At 46.2% G+C, this 21,517-nt stretch overlaps 1 protein-coding gene across 1 annotated transcript; it reads right to left on the bottom strand.

Annotated features, from left to right (window-relative positions):
* Positions 1 to 515: 515 nt before the first annotated feature.
* LOC132383028 (chondroadherin-like protein) lies at positions 516 to 21,255 on the bottom strand. The gene is made up of 5 exons (XM_059953733.1): positions 21,215 to 21,255; positions 19,772 to 19,951; positions 15,527 to 17,206; positions 6,859 to 7,025; positions 516 to 2,242 (listed from the first exon to the last, which is right to left on the bottom strand). Exons 2-5 carry the CDS (start codon positions 19,949 to 19,951, stop codon positions 2,002 to 2,004), a joined length of 2,268 nt encoding a protein of 755 aa, XP_059809716.1. The 5' UTR covers positions 21,215 to 21,255; the 3' UTR covers positions 516 to 2,001.
* Positions 21,256 to 21,517: the final 262 nt, after the last annotated feature.

Raw genomic sequence — 21,517 nt, 5'->3', positions numbered from 1 at the left:
ACTGAATCTCCAGTAACAAATGAGATCAATAAACACAAGAGGGATTATTTTCCTACTGCCTGCACACTAACATCCAACCTAGCCTAACCCCAACCTTAGTCCCATTATTCCCTCTAAGGTGGTTAAGTGTGCAGCTGCGCAGTAACTGAGATGCACCCCCACATTTAGCCTTTTTTGCTGCACCGCTATTCAATCTAATTATTCATAGTATGCATATTACAAATAAAAAAACATTTTAAGTGCTGCACAGTTTTCAGGCAGTGTAAAAATTTCCTGCTTAGAGCAATGGTTGGTCTGTGCAACTGTGAAAAAAAAAGATTAGAGGGGATGTTGCCTAGCTCTAACCCTCTCCTATTTCTACCCTTACCCTAACCAACCCCTACACAAAGGGTTAGGATTAAGATTGTCCTGGAAAGGAAAGCCTCATATAACCATATAACAATTACAGCATGGAAACAAGCCATCTTGGCCCTTCTAGTCCGTGCCGAACGCTTACACTCACCTAGTCCCACCAACCTGCACTCAGCCCATAACCCGTCATTCCTTTCCTGTCATCCTGGGAACAAATGCGATGGAGACGAAGGGACTAAAGAAAGGGAATAACATTTTTACAGGAGACAGAGTGGGAAGAGGTATAATCAAGATACCTTTGGGAATCGGCAGATTTACAATACAAAAGGTGTTGGTAGACAGTTTGTCTCCAGAGATGGTGACAGATATTGAGAAAGGGGAGAGGGCTGTCAGAAATCAACCTAGTGAATTGAAGGGCAGGGTGGAAGTCAGAGGCAAAGTTGATGAAATTGACAAGCTCAACATGGATGCATGAAGCAGCACCAATGCAGTGGTCAATGTAGCAAAGGAAGAGTTGGGGAACATTACCAGGGAAGGCTTGGACCATGGACTTAGAACATGCTGCGGAATTATCCGATTCTAATTTTTAGAGCTGACCCCCCAATCTTGAGCACACAAGCCAGCAGAAATAATTTACCATCAGTGCATGATACCATGGAGTCCCAGACTCCCAGGGCAATGTCAATGGTTCCTGAACAGCAAATCCATCAGTTCGGTTGGGCCACAGGGCATCACAGTGGGCAGAGGTCAAACAGCAAAGGTCAATGATCAGAGGTCAAGTACAAGTGTGAGTGCTAGAAGTTTAACATTCATGAACACTGATCATTTCATTCAAACCTTCAGACTGGCTCACCACCCACATGAATGCAGAAGCAATGAGGAGTGCAGTAGAAAAATAAAAATTGTTTTGTATTAACAACCAATAAAGTGCTCTGAATTATAGTGAGCCTACGCAAGATCCTGAACATTTTATCATCAAGTGCATAAACTAAATAGTGTTTGATAACACAAATAATCAGGATATGTTAATAATATGTTTGCTGAAGTTATTTCCATTCTGAAATGTGATTTCAGTTTCCTTACAAACCAAAGAGATCATCATCAATATTCCTGAAGACATTTCCAGAAAACCGAGGCACTGTATATGGGATCCAATGATGGGACAATTCGTGTACAGAGATTTTACTTGCAGTGTGACTCCCGCTTTAAAAGAACAAGTCGTCTCCTAACCTGAAGGAAGCTTAGCCTAGAAATCAATATCATCACTACTATTAATTCTTCATTGCAGACATTCTTCATGTCTCCTTAATACAGATGCCACTGGATCGTGGAGGCTCATTTCAAGCTCCTTCCTACAGATCCACTCATTGCTTCTAACACAATTGCTCTACATTTAAAAATCTAAATTGCACTTTATTCTGCATCGTTTTACCTTGTTCTTCCTTGATGCACTGTGCAATGAATGGATCTGTGTGAACAACATGCAAGAAAAGCTTTTCACTGTAAACCAATTCCAATCCCAACTGCAGCCCTCCTAAAACAGCAGACGGGAATGTTATACAGACTAAGCACAAGGGTGAGGGGATAAACCCAAACCATTTAAGTAAGTCAGCTCCACCTCACTCTCTGTTCACGCAGTCTATCACTGGTCTATTGTGCCCTGGTCTTTCTGCTTTTCTTCACTGCCTTGTCTGTTCGCTTTGATTTCTTCCTGTTGACCGTTTTGCGTGTGTCTCCCATTCGACTTGCTTTACTCTTCTTTGGGAAATTTTTCTTCCCAGGCAGGTCACCTTTGCAGTTCTTAAAGGGAGCATTTTTCACACTCACGCCTGTCACATTTTGTGGGAGGATACAGAGAGCACGGACCTTCAGATTGGTACTTTCAAGCCACCTTTTAAAGATAAATTATAAAGGTAAAATCAGTAAGCAAAACAAATCATAGAGAGACACATCAGAATACTGCCAATACAACATAAAAAGACCTTTCATCCCATCAAATTTATGCTAGCCCACAAAGCACTCCCATCCCTACTATTTTTCACTTATTAACTTTCTTTAGTGCATTGTTCAACAGTTTTGCTTTTCAAAATAAATCTATCCAACTTTATTGAAAGTGTTGACTCTTGCTGGGGTACGGTTTCACTGGTAGCCCAGTGTGACACCCAGGATCTTTTCTTCATCAACAAGCTTGTGTCCAAGGGATATCCAGAGGTGAAGGATGGTGGACAACATGAAACGTTAACACTTCATCAGGGCTCAGCGTTCATGAAAGCAGGAACCAAGACGTTTTTTTAAGCTGGTAGACACTGGACCCAAATATAACTGAGATAAAACTAATTAGCAGAAAACTTAGTGGACACCTGAAGTATAGTTTCTTATCTGTCTTAGTGTTGAACTAAGCAGTGCAGGATATTTATTCAGAAGGAAAACTTAAAGCTGCTTTTTTTAAATTGTCTGGTATTTTGTGACAAAAGAGGTAGCTGAAGAGATTGTAGAGATATTAGTGGTAATCTTCCAAAAGTCATTATTTTTGGAGGACTGGAAAATTGCAAATGTCACTCCACTCTTTATGAAGGGAGACAGGCAGAAGAAAGAAAATTATAGGCCAGTGAGTCCGATTTTAGTGGTCAGGAAGATGTTAGAATCCATTATTAAGGAAAAGGTTTCAGGATACTTGGAGGAACATGATAAAATAGGCCTAAAGTTAGCAGGGTTTCTTTAAGGGAAAATCTTGCCTGACATATCTGATGGAGTTATTTGAGGCAGTAACAGGCAGGAGAGTCAGTGGACATTGTTTACTTGGATTTTCAGAAAACCTTTGACAAGGTGCCACACACGAGTCTGCTTAACAAGTTAAGAGCCCATGATATTAAAGGACAGATACAAGCATGGATAGAAAATTGGCCGATTGGCAAGAGGCAAAGAGTAGGAATAAAGGAGGCCCATTCTGTTGACAAGTGGTGTTCCACAGGGGTCAATATTGGGAACACTTCTTTTCACATTATATGTCAACAATTTGGATGGTGCAATGATGGTCATGTCAACAAGTCTGCAGATGACATAAAGATGGGTGGAGGGGCAGGTAGTGTTAAGGATGCAGGGAATCTGCAGAAGGACCTGGATGGATTGGGAGAATGGGAAAAGCAGTGGCAGTTGTAATATAGTGTAGGGAAGTGTACGGTCATGCACTTTGGTAAAAGGAATAAATGCATGGGTTATTTCTTAAATGGTGCAAAAAATTCAAAATTCAGAGGTGCAAAGGGACAGGAGTTCTCGAACAGGATTCCCTAAAGATTAACTTGTCAGTGGTAAGGAAGGCATATGCAATGTTAGTAATCATTTCAAGAGGACTAGTATAAAGAGCAAGGATGTACTACTGAGGCTTTATAAGGTATTGGTCAGACTGCACATGAAGTACTGTGAGCAGTTTTGGGCCTCTTACCTAAGAGACAATGTAGTGGCATTGGAGAGGGTCCAGAGGAGGTTCATGAGAATGACTCTGGGAATGAAAGGGTTAATGTAGGAGATGCTTTGATAACTCTGGGCCTGTACTTGCTGGGGTTTAAAGGAAAGAGTGGGGGGGATCTCATTGAAACCTATCAAAAATAGAAAGTCCTAGACAGAGTGGATATAGAGAGGATGTTTCCTATAGTGGGTGAGTCTAGGACCAGGGGATGTCAGAATAGAGGGATATCCATTAAGAACAGAAAAGAGAAGGAATTTCTTTAGCTAGAAGGTGGTGAATCTGTGGAATTCATTGCTCCAGCGATGGAGACAGAATTTGTTGCCACAGACGGCTGTGGAAGTCAAGTTATTGGGTATGTTTAAAGCAGAGGTTGATCAGGGCGTCAAAGGTTACAGGGAAAAGACAGGAGAATGGGGTTAAGAGGGATAATAAATCAGCCATGATGGAAGGGTAGAGCAGGCGGTCGGCCAAGTGGCCTTATTCTGCTCCTCCTATGTCTGGTGGTCTAATATTAATAAGCAAATAATTCTAAATGGCCCTGTATAGAGATCAGTGATCAGAAACACAGCCAACAAGGACAGAGAAAATAATTCCCCTGTCACTGTGGGGCACTCTTTCCTTGCACTCATTATAGTTATTGCAGCTTCTCTGAGTGAGGCTGCTCATTAGATTCCAATTAGGCCAAATTACAGGCCTTTTATGTCTGGTGATTCCATCCAATGGAGATCCAGAGACATGCTGGGGGGGGTTAACTGGCTGCTTGTGGTGAGAAGGAGACAGTCACCAGGGAGCTGATGGAGATGTGAGCGAGAATGAGTTGAGGGCTACAAGAAACAGAGGGGGAGAAGGTAATAATATGACTCAAGGGCTTGCTCTGTTGGGAGAAAGCATTGATCTGATAGGCCAAATGGCCTCCTAAATTAAATAAATTGTGTTGATATGGTCTAAACCAATTTTATCTATCCGTTTGTTATTTTTATTTATTCATCTATCAATCGATCTACTTATCTATTTGTTTATTTATTTATTATTTATTACAGTGTGGTATTGGCCCTTCTGGCACTTCGAGCTGCCCAGCAATCTCCTGATTTAATCCTGTCTTAATCATGGCACAATTTATAGCATGTCTTTGGACTATGGGAGGAAACTGGAGCATCTGGAGGAAACCCACATGGTCTTGGGGAGAATGTACAAACTCCTAACAGGCAGTAACGGGAATTGAACTTGGGTCGCTTGTATTGTAAAGCGTTGTGCTAACCACTACACTACCGTGCTACCCATTCGCTTATACCGTGTCATCAGTTTGGTTTGGATATAAACCTCGTTCACAGGAATAGATGCAGGAACCAGCTGTGGTATTAAAGAGCCCCCTATCTATCCTTTCTGCAACTTCCTCAATGAGTACAAACTCCTTTATGGTAATAACAGGGTTTGGAAGGGGATTTTGGCTCGTCGCTGCTCTCTAACATAGAAACAGTAACGTAGAAAAAGGCAGCCATCTTGCCCTAACCCTTTTCTGACTTTCATTGAAATCAAAGTTGAGTCAAGTGAGGCTATATCTTCAGCCCTTTAAGTCTGTGCCAACAACCGACAACCTAATCCTATATTAATGCCTTTTTATTCCCCACATCCTCATCATCTATCCCCACTCACTCACACATTACAATAGGGGTGGCGAACCTATGGCATCTGTACCCAGGATGGTACATGCAAAAATTTTGTTGATCTGCGGCTTGCAGTGCCACTCATCAATTCTTTGAACCCCACCTATAATAAAAAGATACGTAGTGATTATCTTTACTGCCAAATAAAGCAGCAATTGTTTTATTACAAGTGGAGAGCAATGAGATGTTTTCACAGGAAATGTCGGCTAGACGCTTGTGAGAACATTGACATGTAGACCTAGCATTTGTATAATAAGTGGTTACAAATAGCAATTCTATTTAGAAATAATGTTATTTTTCAATTGTTTTTTAAAAGATTAATATTATTAATTTTTGAACAGATTTTCTGAAATGTTTTCATTTCAATCTGCCTTTGTAATACATTTAGAATAACTAAATAAGGAATACATGTACCTATGCAGTAGGATTTATCCTTTTTCCTGAAAGAAGTCCCTAATGGTTGTTACTAATTCATTAATCAACAATAATTGCTGCTCAAAATTACCATGCCTTGCAGAGAATTTTAAGATTATCGCCAATTCACCTTGCTGGAGCTAGCAGCAGGTTAGAATGGCCAACTAACAACCTGCACATCTTTGGGATGTGGGAAGAAACCGAAGCACCCAGGACAACCCATATAGTCACGGGGAGAGCTCCACATAGACGGTACCCAAGGAGAGGATTGTATTCCTCTGTGCCAAGAGGCAGCGGCCCTTCTTGCTGTGCCATTTTGCTGCCCTAGATCTGAAACCTAACTCTAAACCCCTCAGGACCTTGAATACCCTTTGCTTTCAAAGTCTAAACAACTTCTGATCTAAAATCAACTATATCAATTATCATTTGAAGAAAAGGTTTACAAAGTTCCTCCAGCCTTTGCTCATGGAAGTGTTTCCTAGTTCACAACACACCATAGTGTGTGCCACCTGCAAAATTCTCTGCGGTCAGTCACTTACACGGACAGGGCCTCCCAAGCCACCAGCGAGGACAAGGACAGCAGGTATGAGAACCCCTGAATAAATAGTGTTAGCTTAACCCCAATTATTCACATTGATTTCAAAATCGTAGTATCTTTTCCTAATAAAAAGCCATTAGATCCATTTATAAAAGATTCACTTGATTATCAGTATCACTAGTTTCATGACGAGGGATTCCAGACCACTGTTACCCTTGTATGATTCTTGTTTTAAGATTATTCCCCATCTCATCACCTACCAGCTCCTGAAACTCCCATCTTTGCTCTGACCCCTCAAAAGAATCCTTCAAATTTAGAGCCGTTGGAAAAATGAAAACTTAATTTGTTGAATTTTTAGTGCATCAGGCTGCTTGGCAGCATTCTAAGGAGCAAAACATAACTAATAGAAGTCACAGACAGGTTACCTGTGGAGGTGGAGGAGCGGGCAGTCACAGTGCCAAGGATTGTTGGACAGGTCGATGGTGTGCAGGCTTCTGAAATTTTCCAAGCTGGGGATATAGCTCAGCTTGTTGTTCCCCAGGTAGAGGCTCTGCAGCCCAGTGGTCACTCCATCAAACGCTCCATCAGCGATCTGAAATGGGAAATCAAAAGCCCAGCATTACAGGAAAAGCCACGTCACCTCTGAGTCTGTCTTGGCATGTGGACACTGTTAGCATTTAAATAATATCACCAGCATATGTCGTGAAATTTGTTAACTTTTACAAAGCAGCACAATGAAATACATGAAAATTATAGAGAAAAAGAACAGTGTTACATTAAGTATATATATGTCTATTAAATAGTTAAGTTAAAATAAGTAGTGCAAAAATACAAAAAAGTAGTGACATAGTGACCTTGGGTTCAATGTGCATTTGGAAATGGGATGGCTGAGTTTGTGCCTGCAGGCTGCCGTATCTCTTTTCTGACAGTAACAGTGTGAAGGGGACATGTCCTGGGTGGTGAGCACCTCCTTCCCAAGGCACTACTCCTTGAAGGTGTCTTGTAATTATCCACCCTGAGGTGCTCTTGTTCAGCTAGTGCTGTTGTCCCTAAGGACCCAAGTTTGATCTTGACCTCTGGCTTTTTCTCTGTGGAGTTTTCATGTGCCTTTTGTGTCTGTGCAGGTGTCTGACTGCTCTGATTTCCTTCCATGTCCCAAAGAAGTGTTGGTAGTTTAACTGGCCACTGTAAATTACTCCTTATTGTAGGTGTTGTAATGTGAGTATTATTAAAAGCAAGTTAATACTAATTGGAAGCTGTCGGTAACAAGAAGTTGGTTCCGGGGTTGGCTGGGGGGGGGGGGGTGGTTTACTTCCGATATGCATTGTATATAGTTCCACCACCCATGCTGCACGAGGTACCTGGAAGCCTCTGTATTGTAAATATTATTTGCTGTCCCAGATAAAGATGTTCTTCGGCCATAACATTGTCGAGTGGTCCTTTTGTAAAGTAGAAGTTACCACAGTAGGTAAAAGGCAAATGGAATCAAGATGGTGTTGATGTGCATATGGGGATGAAGTAGTGTAAGGTGTAGGGAACTAAATAAATAATTCACCTTCCCCTTTGCCTCCTCATCCTTTGAACTACAATCTCCACTGAAATCAAAGGGGTACTGGTTCCTTAAAGTTGTTACAGTCTGAGGTGGTAATGGGGATAAGCTCCCACTACCTATTGAATGCTCCCAATGGTGTGCATCTCAATAGCCTCTGACAACCAAATCTAGCTCCTGGCCTTCACGTGTGGTTTAGCTACTCAGCCTGGCAGAACCGTATCTACTAACAGGAGAAGGAGTTACTGGTACCTTAAAACCAGTTGCTCCTCAGCCATGGTTGGCAGCTCACCTATGAGAAGGAAAACTCTGATCTCAAACCTCTGCTGCCTTGTGGGGAAGGCTTTGGGAGTAAACCTTGAGAGTAAAATCCAGAGCTGGAGTCCCTAAGGCAGTCCTATGTTCAGTTCAATGCTGACTGGCAACTCCTGCGACACTGCTGGTGCTAAACAGTCTCTACTGTTCCTTTGGGTTCATCAGATGCATGGAGAGGGGGACCTTGCTACATGGGCAACAGCTTGCTCTCCATATTGTACTGCCCAGGCTTGTGTATCTAGACAGCTAGGACGCGATATCCACAGTCGACCCTGACTGACAGAGGCCTCATCATGGGTTCCTGAACTAGCTATACCTGGTGAGAGTATGGACTGACAGAGGGAGTGCATTGAATCCACAACTTCCATGATTGACAGTGCACACTTGGTCGTCTGTTCCCACTTCTGATTCTGATCAGTACTATTGACAAAAAGCACAAAGATCTGCCCTGAGGTTACACAAAGTGCCAAGGGTGGTATGGTAAACTATGTATACCTGTCTGGACACGCCCCCTGCTGACTGCTCCTGTGGTTCCTCTCACAGACCCCTGTAAAAAGGCAATTGGAGGCACTGCTCCTCCCTCAGTCTCCGAGATGCCGTGCTCCCTTTAGCTGCTAATTAAAGCCTATCGTTCACCTCCCATCTCCAATAGTTATTGATGGTGCATCAGGTGGTGAACAGATTTATGGGGAGAAAGAGGCTGCAGGTAACCCATACCTCTTCTTCTTGGAAAAATAATCCACTCCCCGGGCAGCTGTCATTAAGAGAAACAAATCTCGGCTGCTGTTTTATGGTCAGACTTTATAAGCAGAAGAAATTTCATTTGAGCATTGGTCAAAATAGGTTGTTTTAATGTCTGCACAAAACTAGTTCAAACCCATCCCATCTTCAGACTTTATCAGCATCCATTGGTGATGTACCTCCCCCGTGTGTTTTCCTCACAGCCTTCTCACTTTTAGACAGAAGTGTTGGCTGTGTAAACATTCTTCAAGCTGTGAAATTTAAACCACAGTGCACTTTACCCTGTGTTAATGACCCAACCAATCGCATTTCACAGTTTAACTCTCCTGTCACAGACGGAAGCCAATCAAATATAGACTACTTGCCTTTGTGAAAAGGAAGGTTGGCATGGCAACTGTTGCTGGCAATAGCAAGCAAAGCTCAAACAGCAAAGGAAACAAAGTCATTAAAAATTAAAGACATGTCTAGGAGTGAATAACATTTGGGATGCTAGAACAATCCCAGTTACTGTGCTGCTGCTGCTGCTGCAAAAAAAACACATTTTCTTGGCATTTATGCCTTGTGTGTATATGCCCATGACAATAAACTTGAACATAAAATGTTCTGCTCTGAGAAAAAGGATCCTACCTTTTCCCGTCTCTGCAGGTAATTGAGGTCTTATCTCCCTGTGGCAAATTTCTATTTCACTCTTTCGTAGGTCTAGACATACTTTCTGAAAGTTTGTGGTCAGAAATGTAGCTGGGTTTAAGCTGTGATTTATACCCAAGAAGCAGTGTTTTCTAACCAATATCAGTATTTTTTTGGGAAATCCAATACAGTATAGGTGTCTCCCCCCCCCTTTACAAAGGTAGAACGTTCCTATGAAACCTTTCTTAAGCCGAAATGGCGTAAAGCGAAGAACCATTAATTTATATGGGAAAATTTTTCGTAAGAGCGTAAATCCAATTTGTAATGCGAAAACAGGTTACTAATGCAGGTCTTTTGTAAAAGCAAAGTGGCGTAAAGCGAACATTCATAAAGTGGGAGACACCAGTACAAGCACCAAACAAAAAGGTGCAATCAAATTTCTAGGCACAGGGAGCTTTCATTACTCAGCTACAGGGAAACACCAAGAATTTCAGGCCCATTTCACAGTACTGTACATGATAAACTCCACATGTAGATTTTAAATCACAATACAAGAATGCAGGAACAGGAAGAGGCCTTCAGGCCCCTTGAACATGTCCCAACATTCAAGTCAATCACAGCTGATCTCAGTATCAAGTTCAGATTCAGATTTATTTATCACGTGTACATCGAAACATGCATTGAAATAAGTTGCTTGTGCCAACAACACATTCAAGGGTGTGCTAAGTGTCGCCATACATTCCGGTGCCAGCATTGCATGCACTCCATGTTCAGCAGAACAACACAGAGCACAACAAGCTGCAAGGTAATAACAGCAAAACAAGCCCCTTTCTCCGGCCTACCCACCAACACACACAGAGACCTCTAACCCCAGCACAGGCCATCTTTGGCCACCAACCTCCAGCGGACATGATCTGTGCTGGTCTCAACTACTCTTTGGAATCAGAATCAGGTTTAATATCACATGGCATATGTTGTGAAATGACAGCAGTACTTTGCAACAACTGTGCTAATCAATAGCCTTCAATTTTTAATCTTTCAAATATATATCTATCTGCACCTGGAATCTACAGTATTTGGCCTCTACCACCGTCAGTGATAGTGAATTCCAGAGAAGTTTATGTAATTTAATGTTGATGCACCATCAATAACTCACTCTGAGACGTAGGCGAGATATCGGCTTTTATTGACTGGAAGAAGGAACCAGGAGTGAGTGTCTATCATACAAGGTCCTGGAGACTGAGGCCGATCTTCAGGCCGCAGGTCTCCTTTATACAGGGGCCTGTGGGAGGAGCCACAGGAGCAGTCAGCAGGGGCGTGTCCCGACAGGCACATAGTTCACCACATTCACCCCCCCTTCGTTTGAAAAAGTCCTCATGTAGCGAAGGTTCTTACAAGTCAAGCCGATCAGGCGGTCGAATCTGTCGCTGCGATCTACGTAGCACCGGCTGTGACCGCATAGGTGCCGGCAACATTGGCGATTGCACAGGGGACGGGGGTTGCGCGTGTTCTTGCCCACTAGGCGCCGGTGATCCCTCATGCATGTGCGAGGCGCCTGGTATAAATGCGTACGAAACGCCCGGTATACAAGTGTCGTGAGGAGTCTGTGTAGGGCCTGGTGAGTACGGTGTCACCTCTGGTGCAGGGTTCACAGTTACCGGAGAGCCTTCAGGGTAGTGGTCTGCTGCACCTGCGGGTGCCAGGTCGCGGATGGAGACCGTGTCCTCCCGCCCATCAGGTAAGACCACGTAAGCATACTGGGGGTTCGCATGGAGAAGGTGAACCCTCTCCACCAGCGGGGAGTATTTATTGCTCCTCACATTTTCCGGAGCAGCACTGGCCCCGGGGACGTCAGCCAAACTGGTAGGGTGGTCCCAGTGACAGACTTCCTGGGAAAAGAGAATAGGCGTTCGTGAGGGGTGGCATTGGTGGACGTACATAACAGAGAGCGGATAGAGTGCAGTGCCTCAGGGAGGACCTCCTGCCATCGAGAGACCGGCAACCCTTTGGACTTGAGGGCTAAAAGTGTGGCCTTCCACACTGTGGCATTCTCCCGCTCTACCTGGCCATTACCCCGGGGATTATAACTCGTGGTCCGACTGGTAGCAATGCCCCTAGCTAGCAAGTACTGGCGCAGCTCTTCACTCATAAAGGAGGACCCTCTATTACTGTGGATATAGCAGGGATACCCGAACAGAGTGAAGAGCTGGCGCAGGGCTTTTATGACGGACGTGGCAGAGGTGTCGGGGCAGGGGATGGCAAAGGGGAACCGTGAGAACTCGTCAATAACACTGAGAAAATAGACATTGCGGTCAGTGGAGGGAAGGGGGCCCTTAAAGTCAACACTCAGGCGTTCAAAAGGGCGGGTGGCCTTGACAAGTTGTGCCGTGTCAGGACAGTAGAAGTGCGGTTTGCACTCGGCACAAATTTGGCAGTCCCTGGTCATCGTCCTGATGTCCTCCAGGGAGTACGGCAGGTTCCGAGCTTTCACAAAATGGTAAAATCGGGTGACCCCCGGATGGCAAAGTTGTGCATGAAGGGCGTACAGCTGGTCGAGCTGTGTGCTAGCACATGTTCCCCGGGATAGGGCATCAGGGGGCTCATTGAGTCTGCCAGGCCGGTACAGGATATCATAGGTGTAGGTGGAGAGTTCTATCCTCCACCGCAAAATCTTATCATTTTTGATCTTGCCCCGCTGTTGGTTGCTGAACAGGAACGCAACCGAGCGCTGGTCGGTCAGCACAGTGAATCTTTTGCCAGCAAGATAGTGCCTCCAGTGCCTAACAGCCTCCACTATGGCCTGGGCTTCTTTCTCCACCGCGGAGTGCCGAATTTCAGAGCCTTGGAGGGTGCGAGAAAAGAATGCTACTGGTCTGCCTTCCTGATTAAGGGTAGCAGCCAGAGCGAAATCGGAGGCATCACACTCCACTTGGAAGGGAGCGGTCTCGTCCACTGCATGCATCGTAGCTTTGGCAATGTCCGCTTTAATGCAGTTGAAGGCCGCGCAGGCCTCAGCAGAGAGGGGAAACGAGGTAGACTTGACCAGGGGGCGAGCCTTGTCTGCGTAATGGGGGACCCATTGGGCGTAATAGGAAAAAAACCCCAGGCACCGTCTGAGGGCCTTGAGAGTGGTGGGAAGAGGGAGCTCTAACAGCATACGTTCGGGATCAGGCCCAATAACCCCGTTTTCCACGACATACCCAAGTATAGCAAGGCGGGTGGTACCAAAAACACACTTGTCCCTGTTATAAGTAAGGTTCAGAGCTGCGGCCACTTGGAGAAACCGTTGGAGGTTGGCGTCGTGATCTGGCCTGTCATGACCACAGATGGTGATGTTATCCAGATAGGGAAATGTGGCCTGCAGTTGGTACTGGTCCACCATCCGGTCCATTTCCCTCTGGAAGACAGAGACACCATTCGTGACACCGAAAGGGACGCGCAGGAAGTGATAGAGCCGGCCGCCCGCCTCGAAGGCGGTGTAGGGGCGGTCCTCTGGGCAGATGGGGAGCTGGTGATAAGCGGATTTCAGATCTATTGTCGAGTACACCTTATACTGAGCAATCTGGTTGACCATATCCGCGATGCGGGGTAGGGGGTATGCGTCAAGCTGCGTAAACCTATTGATGGTTTGACTATAGTCCACCACCATCCTATTTTTCTGCCCAGTCCGAACAACAACCACCTGGGCCCTCCAAGGGCTTGTGCTCGGCTCAATGATCCCCTCCCTGAGCAGCCGCTGCACCTCCGACCGAATGAAGGCCCGGTCCCCCGCGCTGTACCTCCTGCTTTTGGTTGCCACAGGTTTACAGTCGGGGGTCAGGTTGGCGAACAGCGGTGGGGGAGGGATCTTGAGAGTGGAGAGGCTGCAAGTGTCGGTAGCGCAGCTGTTGGCCTGGTTCTGGATGGGATGTGTGTGTCCGTGTGTGTGTGTGGTCAGTAGCGGGGTATGTGAAGAAGTCCCACAAAACTGAGGATTCTTGACAGTGAGTGGTGGGAGGGGCCCGTCGTATACCATAGTCACACTTTCGAGATGGCTCTGGAAGTCCAGCCCCAATAGCACAGGTGCACACAGATTAGGCATGACCAGCAGTTCAAAGTCCCGATATACTGTGCCTTGCACCACCAAAGTCGCTACACAACCCGCCCGGATGTCTGCGGACTGCGACCCAGAGGCCAAATGGAACCTCCGACTGACCGGCCGTGTTGCAAGTCCGCAGCGTTGCACTGTGTCCGGGTGAATAAAACTCCCAGTGCTGCCCGTGTCAAACAGCCATCCAGTCCAGTGCCCCTCCACCTGGATGTCCATCATGGACCTTGCAAGCTGGTGTGGGGCGCTTTGGTCGAGAGTCACAGTGGCCAGAGTTGGATCGCCGTCGGGGTACCCGGTCAGCATCGGAGGGTCGGGGGCGGGGCATGCTGACGCCGACAAAGATGGCCGCTCACATCCGGGGTACCCGGTCAGCATCCGAGGATCGGGGGCGGGGCGTGCTGACGTCGACAAAGATGGCCGCCCACATCCCGGCATGCAAGATGGCGGCCCCCACGTTTCACCCGCAGCGCTGCACTCCGCTCGAGGTTGAGACTTACAGACCTTGGCGAAGTGGCCCCGCTTTCCGCAGCTGGAGCAGGTCGCTTCTCGCGCTGGACAGCGTTGTCGAGGATGTTTCTTTTGGCCACAGAAATAACAAAGCACAGGCTTCTGACGGGCTGCCGCCGTGGTCTGGGTCGGGGAGCTCGTGGAATCGCGACTGGCGGCGGCGTTGGCGAATTCGCTCCCGGGAGCTGGCGGTGGCGGGGTCTGAGGCGTCCACGAAACCGGCGGGGAATCGCGCGACTGGACAGCGTCGGCGTTATGCCGCGCAGCTTCTAGAGCGTTGGCCTTCTCTATCGCCGAGCTTAAGGTAAGATCCGAGTTCTCCAGCAGCCGCTGGCGCATGTACACTGACCTCAGTCCCGTCACAAAGGCGTCTCGCACCAGCAGCTCCGCATGCTGTTCTGCCGTGAACGTCTTGCAGTCACAAGCTCAGACGAGTGTCTGTAGTGCTCGGAGAAACTCAGCGCACGATTCGCCAGGCCGCTGTTGCCGGGTAGCTAAGCGATGTCTTGCGTAGACGGTGTTCACCGGCCGCAGGTACTGTCGTTTGAGGGCGTCCAGTGCCCCTTCGTAGGTCGGCAGGTCCCGGATAAAGGAGTAAACTTTGGAGGAGACCCTCGAGAGTAGGATTCTGTGCATAACGGCGGGTTCAGTCGCACGAAGCTCCGCCAAGTACGATTGGAAGCATGCAAGCCAGTGTTCAAAAGCGAGAGCTGCGTCAGGGTCTTGAGGGTCCAAATCCAACCGGTCCGGACGCAAAACGGGTTCCATGTTTTAAAACTTCCAGTCAATAAAATTGATGCACCATCAATAACTCACTCTGAGACGTAGGCGAGATATCGGCTTTTATTGACTGGAAGAAGGAACCAGGAGTGAGTGTCCATCATACAAGGTCCTGGAGACTGAGGCCGATCTTCAGGCCGCAGGTCTCCTTTATACAGGGGCCTGTGGGAGGAGCCACAGGAGCAGTCAGCAGGGGCGTGTCCCGACAGGCACATAGTTCACCACAAATGTTTATAATGTTCTATGTTGCTCTGCAGCAAGAATCTAATCTTTATGGCATTTATGCCCTAGATATGTTTGCCCATGACAAATTTAAACTTAAACCTTCAGGAGAAAAATCTTTCCATGCAGTTTTAAATTACCTTGTCTTCTTGTAACTAATATTGTCCCCTTGTTTGTGACTCTGCCACCAGTGGAGACATCTCAACGTCTGTCCTGCCAAGCCCCATTAGGGCCTTACCTGTTTGAATGTCCTCAGCCTTACCTTCTCCAAACCCATGTCATTCAGCCATAAATGTTGGAGAGACCCTGCCATTGGCAGGAAGGCGCCACTCTCGATCTGCTTAATGGGATTGCTGGATAGTTTCAGTTCATTCAAGGCGGACAACTTCATCAGAGCGATGGTGGGAACTGCTGTCAGCTTATTCTCATCCAAGAACAGCTTCTGAAGCTGACCCATGGAGTGGAGAGCAGTTGGGGAAATGTAGGTGAGGTTGCTGCCGTTCAGGTAGAGCCATCGTAACTTCTCTGCCCCTTGCATGTTCTCATCAGTCAGCTGAGGGACGGGATTGTACTCCAGGTGAAGAGCAAAGAGGCCGGGCAGGAGCTTGAATGCCCCCTTGGGTATTGATGACAGCTTGTTGTGGTCCAGGTAAAGATACGTCAGCTTGGGAAGTCCTTCAAAGGTTTCTGGTTGGAGATTGGTTATCTCGTTAAAAGACAGGTACAAGTAAATGAGCTTCTTCAGGCCAAGGAATGCGCCAGCGTGAATCTCGTGAATCCTGCAGTTCTGTAAGTGCAGGGAAACAAGCTGCTTCATGTCCGGGAAGGAGCCCTTGGGGACAAGGTGGAAGTCATTGTAGTGCATGTCCAGAAGGTGAGTGTCAGTGGGGAAGCCCTTTGGGATCCTGCGTAGCCCCTTCCCCTCACAACTGGCATGCTGCAGGTCATGCTTGCAGTCGCAGTGGTCTGGACATGGGCCGCTATCCCGATTATTTGCTGCAGGCTTGTTCGCCTGGGTGAGTTCCTCCTCCTCCTTAGGGTCTACTGGTCGGCTGTCACACCTCAGGTTATCTGGGCGCAGAGAATCCAGCCTATCCCCTTCGTACAGTCCCGGGGCGCCGCAGAACACTGCGGCTTTCAGCTTCGTGTGGTTGGCCATCCATTCCCTGAAAGGTCTCATGAAACAGTTGCACTGGACTGGGTTGCCTGTCAGGTTGAGCACCCTCAAGGACTCGAGCCCAACCAGGGGCTGGATCATCTGGAGCTGGTTGTTGTGTAAGTCGATGACTGATAACATCGGGCTGTGCTCAAACGCAGTGTGAGACACATCCTGAAGGGACATATTGTCCATCATCAGGTGTTTCAGCGAACGCATCCGCAGTGATTCTTCACCGAGGTAGGTCATTGGATTCCGGCTGAGATCCAATCTGGTCACAGTCGTGAGCCTGGATAATGCTTCTGTTGGCAAAAACTGCAACTCATTGTTGTCCAGGTTCAGTCTCTTTAATGTCCATAGCCCAGCGAAGGCTTCATCTGCAATATTGTTGATCATATTCTTGGACAAGCGCATGTACTTAATCTGCTGGAGACCCTGGAAAAGCAAAGGAGGCAAGTAGACCAAGAAGTTCCCTTCCAGGTTTAAAAAGTTTAGAAATCCCAGTTGAGTAAATGCACCGGGTTTGATCTCCTCGATCATGTTGTTGTCGATGATGAGTTGTTGCAGAGAGAAAAGCCCATCAAAGGTCTCCTGGTAGATGAATTCTATGTAATTAGACCCCAGATTGAGAGTCACCAATCGGCCAAGGCCACGGAAAGCACCTTCTTGAAGCTGCTTGATCTTACATTTCTGGAGGTTGAGGTGAGTAAGGTAGGGAATAGGAAGAAATGCCCCTGTTGGAACTTTTTCAATGTTGTTCCCTCTGATGTCAAGCTGCTTGGTACCCTGCAAAATAGACAGAAGTGTCACTTACTTTCTTAGACTTTCATTTATCTTCTCTTCTTCATTATGTGCCGTGCCATATGACATGGGTGATCACGGTCTTTTTGACCATGCTTGTTCTTGGCAACCTCCAAGAGGACCACAACCTTGTCATGGTTTGGAGGCTTGCGTGCCTCAATGACCCGGAGAGCTATGTTGGCTGGAGCCAGGGCTTTGAGCTTTGGCTCTTGGTCACCCATGCCAAACAGATCAAAAGGTGGAGGACAGACAAAGAGTAGTCCACCAGTCCTCCAGGTCCGGGGATTTAGCTCAGGGCTAACAACTTTGACGGTTCAAACAAAACTATTATGGAAACAGCAATGAAGAATCTGTGTGTGCTGACAGTAGCTACTGGATTGATGAAGGAAGCCCTGAACACTGTCAAGGAGATGGAGTATCTTCATTGCTGCACTAAACACCAACAGGTGGAATGGGCAGTAAGCTCTTGGCAAATTTTTCTATAGAAGTAGTTTGCCATTGCTTTCTTCTGGACAGTGTATTTTATCTATTTATCTATTATTTCTCTTAAATAGTATTAGTGGACCACACCCCATTCCCAAGAGGGGCATAGATGAGGAGGATGCACACAGGGATAGGGGAGCAAACACTAGAGGATCAAGGTTTAAGGCAGGGCTTCCCAACCTCTTTTATGCCATGGACCAACATCATTAAGTAAGTGGTCTGTGGACCCCAGGTTGGGAACCCGTGGTTTAAAGTGAGAAGGGAAAGGTTTAAAAAGTACTTGGGTGGAATGGAAGTTACTACTGCTCCTACAACATAGAAACAAGCCCTTCAGCCCACCATTTCAATGCTGGAATCCCATTTTACTCTCCCCCACATTTGGATGAAGTAGCCACTAAATTTTACCCACCGTTCACACACTAGGAACTATTTTCTGTATCTGGGGTGTGGATCACCAACACAAACTGACTGAGGGTGCAGTTCAGGTCACCACCTGACCAGGTTAGAGTCATTGGCTCTCTTGAAGGAGAAAGAGACCAGAGTGAGATTTAGAGAAGGGAGACAGGAAGAGCTGTTTTCAACTCATTGATTTGAAGAGGCTGTGGGAGGGTTGATGCAGTGTGTGAGGAAGGCGAGTAGGGTTGAGGATACTAACATCTTTAATGGTTTCAGCCCAGTTAGGAATCGTTGCCTCAGCAATGGTCTTCCCATTTTACTCAGCCACTCTTCCCAATGGGTGTTAGAAGATGCTGGTAAAACTGCCCTTCAGTTCACTTCCTCTGTGCCTGATTGTGTGTCACCCTTTCCTGAAGGGAGAGGAAAGAATGTGCCGATATTGAGCCATTCATTTGGACGCTGGTAGCCATCTCTGGACTTGTCATTTGGGTGCCCCTTGTCTCTGAGCATTGTTCTGCGGCCCACTTTCTAACAAGGCCTCAGTGCAATGACTGATAGAGTTGGTCAATTGAACTCAGTAGAATGAACTTGGAGGTAAAAGGAGCATTCGCTCATTGGGAAACTGCTGAAGGGCAGAGAATGAAAGCAAGATTTCCCCATTGTAGAAACGTAACCAGCAGTGGTAACTAACAGAGAGAACATAAAGATGGCCGGGCACACAGCAAATAAAAATTAACCCACAGAACTGTCCAGTGATTTTACAATCATAGAATCAAAGAGAGAGCAGGTGCAGAAACAGGCCCTTTAGCCCACTGGATTCATACTGACAAAAAATACTCATGTAATCTGAAACTAACCCCACTGGAAATAATTTGGAAATTGTGTAGCTTGGGTGGTTGATGCTTGGGCTGAGTTGTTCTCCGACCTTGGCAATTTACTCACGTGGTGATGAAACATTTGCAAATAAATTGCCAAGATCAGAGAACAAGTCAACCCAACTGCTAATCTTATCTTTTATTCTCCCCACATCCCCATCAACTCCCCTCTGGTTCTATAACTCACTTACACACTATAGGCAGTTTACAGTGGCCAATTAACCTATTAACTTGCCTGTCTTTGGGATGTGGGACAAAACTAGAACACTCAGAGGAAACCCACACGGTCACAGGGAGAATGTGAAAACTCCACTCGGAGAGCACCGGAGGTCAGGATTAAATCCTGGTCTCTGTAACTAACTGAGCTCCCGTAAATTGGCCCTACTGTGTGTTAGGATCTGGTTGGCGGCTGATAGGAATGTGGTGAGGATAAAGGTGAGGTTAATGTAGGATAAATGTAAATGGGGAGGTGGTCAGCACAGACTCAGTAGGCCAAGGAGATTGTTAGTGTGCTGATCTCTCTGCGACTCTAAGATGTTTGACATTGTTCCCCATTTTCACTTCAAAGCAGTAATTTTGTTCCATATGTCTTCATTACTCAAAACACATTGTCCGGCCTGCTGAGTGAATCCAACATTACTGCTCTGATCTCAGCCAAAGCCCCCCCCCCACCGCCCCCCCCCCCCCCCCCCGGAGCTTGCTCACTACTGCCCCCTAGCCCTTGTGAGCAGAGCTGCCAGAATTGGGAAAAACGGCGCCCATTGTTGATTCCTGCTGGTTCTGATAGGTTACAGACCTCTGGTATGGTGACGGGGATCTCCGTGAGCTGTTTCTTTATGCAGGTCACCTCGCCCTGGATGTTGTCACAAATGCAATAGGATGGGCAGGCTGCTGTCCGCACTACAAAAGCAGAAAGTATGGCCAACAGAGTCCAGTGTGGAGGAGCCTGGTTCTTACTGGGACACTGAGAAGGCATCTGCAAAAATAAAACCATTACATAGTGTAGCTACAATAGGAGATAAAAGATCACAAAACATAGGAGCAGAATTAGGCCATTCAGCCCATTAGGTCTTCTCTGCCATTCATTCATGGCTGATCTATTATCCCTCTCAACACAATTCTCCTGTAACTTTTGATGCCCTGACTAATAAAGAACCTATCAACATTGGCTTTAAATATACCCAATGACTTGGCCTCTGCAGCCTTCTGTAGCAAAGAATTCCACAGATTCACCACCTTTTGGCTAAAGAAATTCCTCTTCTCTGTTTTCTAGTCGGAGACTGTATAACCTGGTCTTAGACTCTGCCACTGTTCTACACATTTGCACTATCTAGGCCTTTCAAAATTCAAAACACCTCAATGAGATCCACCCACATTCTTCTAAATTCCAGCAAGAAAATTTATTTCAAGAAATTTATTTTTTAATGAATAAAAATGCAAGGGATATATTCATTTTTAAATGTATCATCAGGATAAGATGCTTTCTATGGTGTTTCTGTGGTAAACTATGTCTACCTGTCTGGACATGCCCCCTGCTGACTGCTCCTGTGGCTCCTCCCACAGACCCCTGTATAAAGGTGATTGGAGGCACTGCTCCTCCCTCAGTCTCCAAGATGTTGTGGTCCCTTTTGCTGCTAATAAAAGCCTATCGTTCACCTCCCGTCTCCGAGAGTTATTGATAGTTCATCAGTTTCTGTAAGCATATTTTTACAGCAGGGGTTACCAACTCTTTTTTATGTCATGGATCAATACCATTAAGCAAGGGGTCCATTGACCTCAGGTTGGTAACGCCTGTTCTACAGGTACATCATCCCTGGATTCATCAGAGCTCGGAGTAGCAGCTGCTCTGCCCAAGATTATAAGAAACACAAAAGTTGTAAATGTAGACCATAAACCAGCATTCCTCCACTGACTCTGTCTACTCTTCACATTGCCCTTGTAAGGTAACCAACATAATGAAGGACCTCTCACACCCCAGTCATTCTCTCTTTTCTCGTCTACTATCAGACAGAAGATACAAAAGCTTAGAAGTACATGCCACAAGACTCAAGGACAACTTCTATCTCGCCGTTATCAGACTCTTATAAGCTAAGGAGGAAACTTTGATCTTCCAACCTACCAGGTCATTGTCCTTGCACTTGTCTCCCTGCAATCTGCTTTTCCTGTAAATGCAACACTACATTCTGTTACTGCAAAGTCAAAGTTGTGTTCATTGTACCATACACAAGTATGTACATACTTGAAAGCTTTACTTGCAGCAGTATCACAGGTCATGACGTGTGCTGGCAATTACTGAAACCAAAATGCGGAGTGAAAACCAACTCCTCTGGAGAGATGGCAACCAGGGTTATTTAATAAAAGTTCCAACAAAACATCAGTGGCTGACCAAGCAACACCATGAGTCATAACATTCTCAAAGCTAGGACCCTGTGATAATTACTAATCAGGCATCTGCTTAAATATTGGCAGTACACAGAAAACCTGTGTTGACAAAATAAACTTAACAAGATTAAATAGAAAGCACCAGGCATTACTGACTCTC

The sequence above is a fragment of the Hypanus sabinus genome, chromosome 29 (genome assembly GCF_030144855.1).
Source record: "Hypanus sabinus isolate sHypSab1 chromosome 29, sHypSab1.hap1, whole genome shotgun sequence".
Lineage (NCBI taxonomy): Eukaryota > Metazoa > Chordata > Chondrichthyes > Myliobatiformes > Dasyatidae > Hypanus > Hypanus sabinus.
This window is presented reverse-complemented; position numbering and strand designations above follow the sequence as displayed.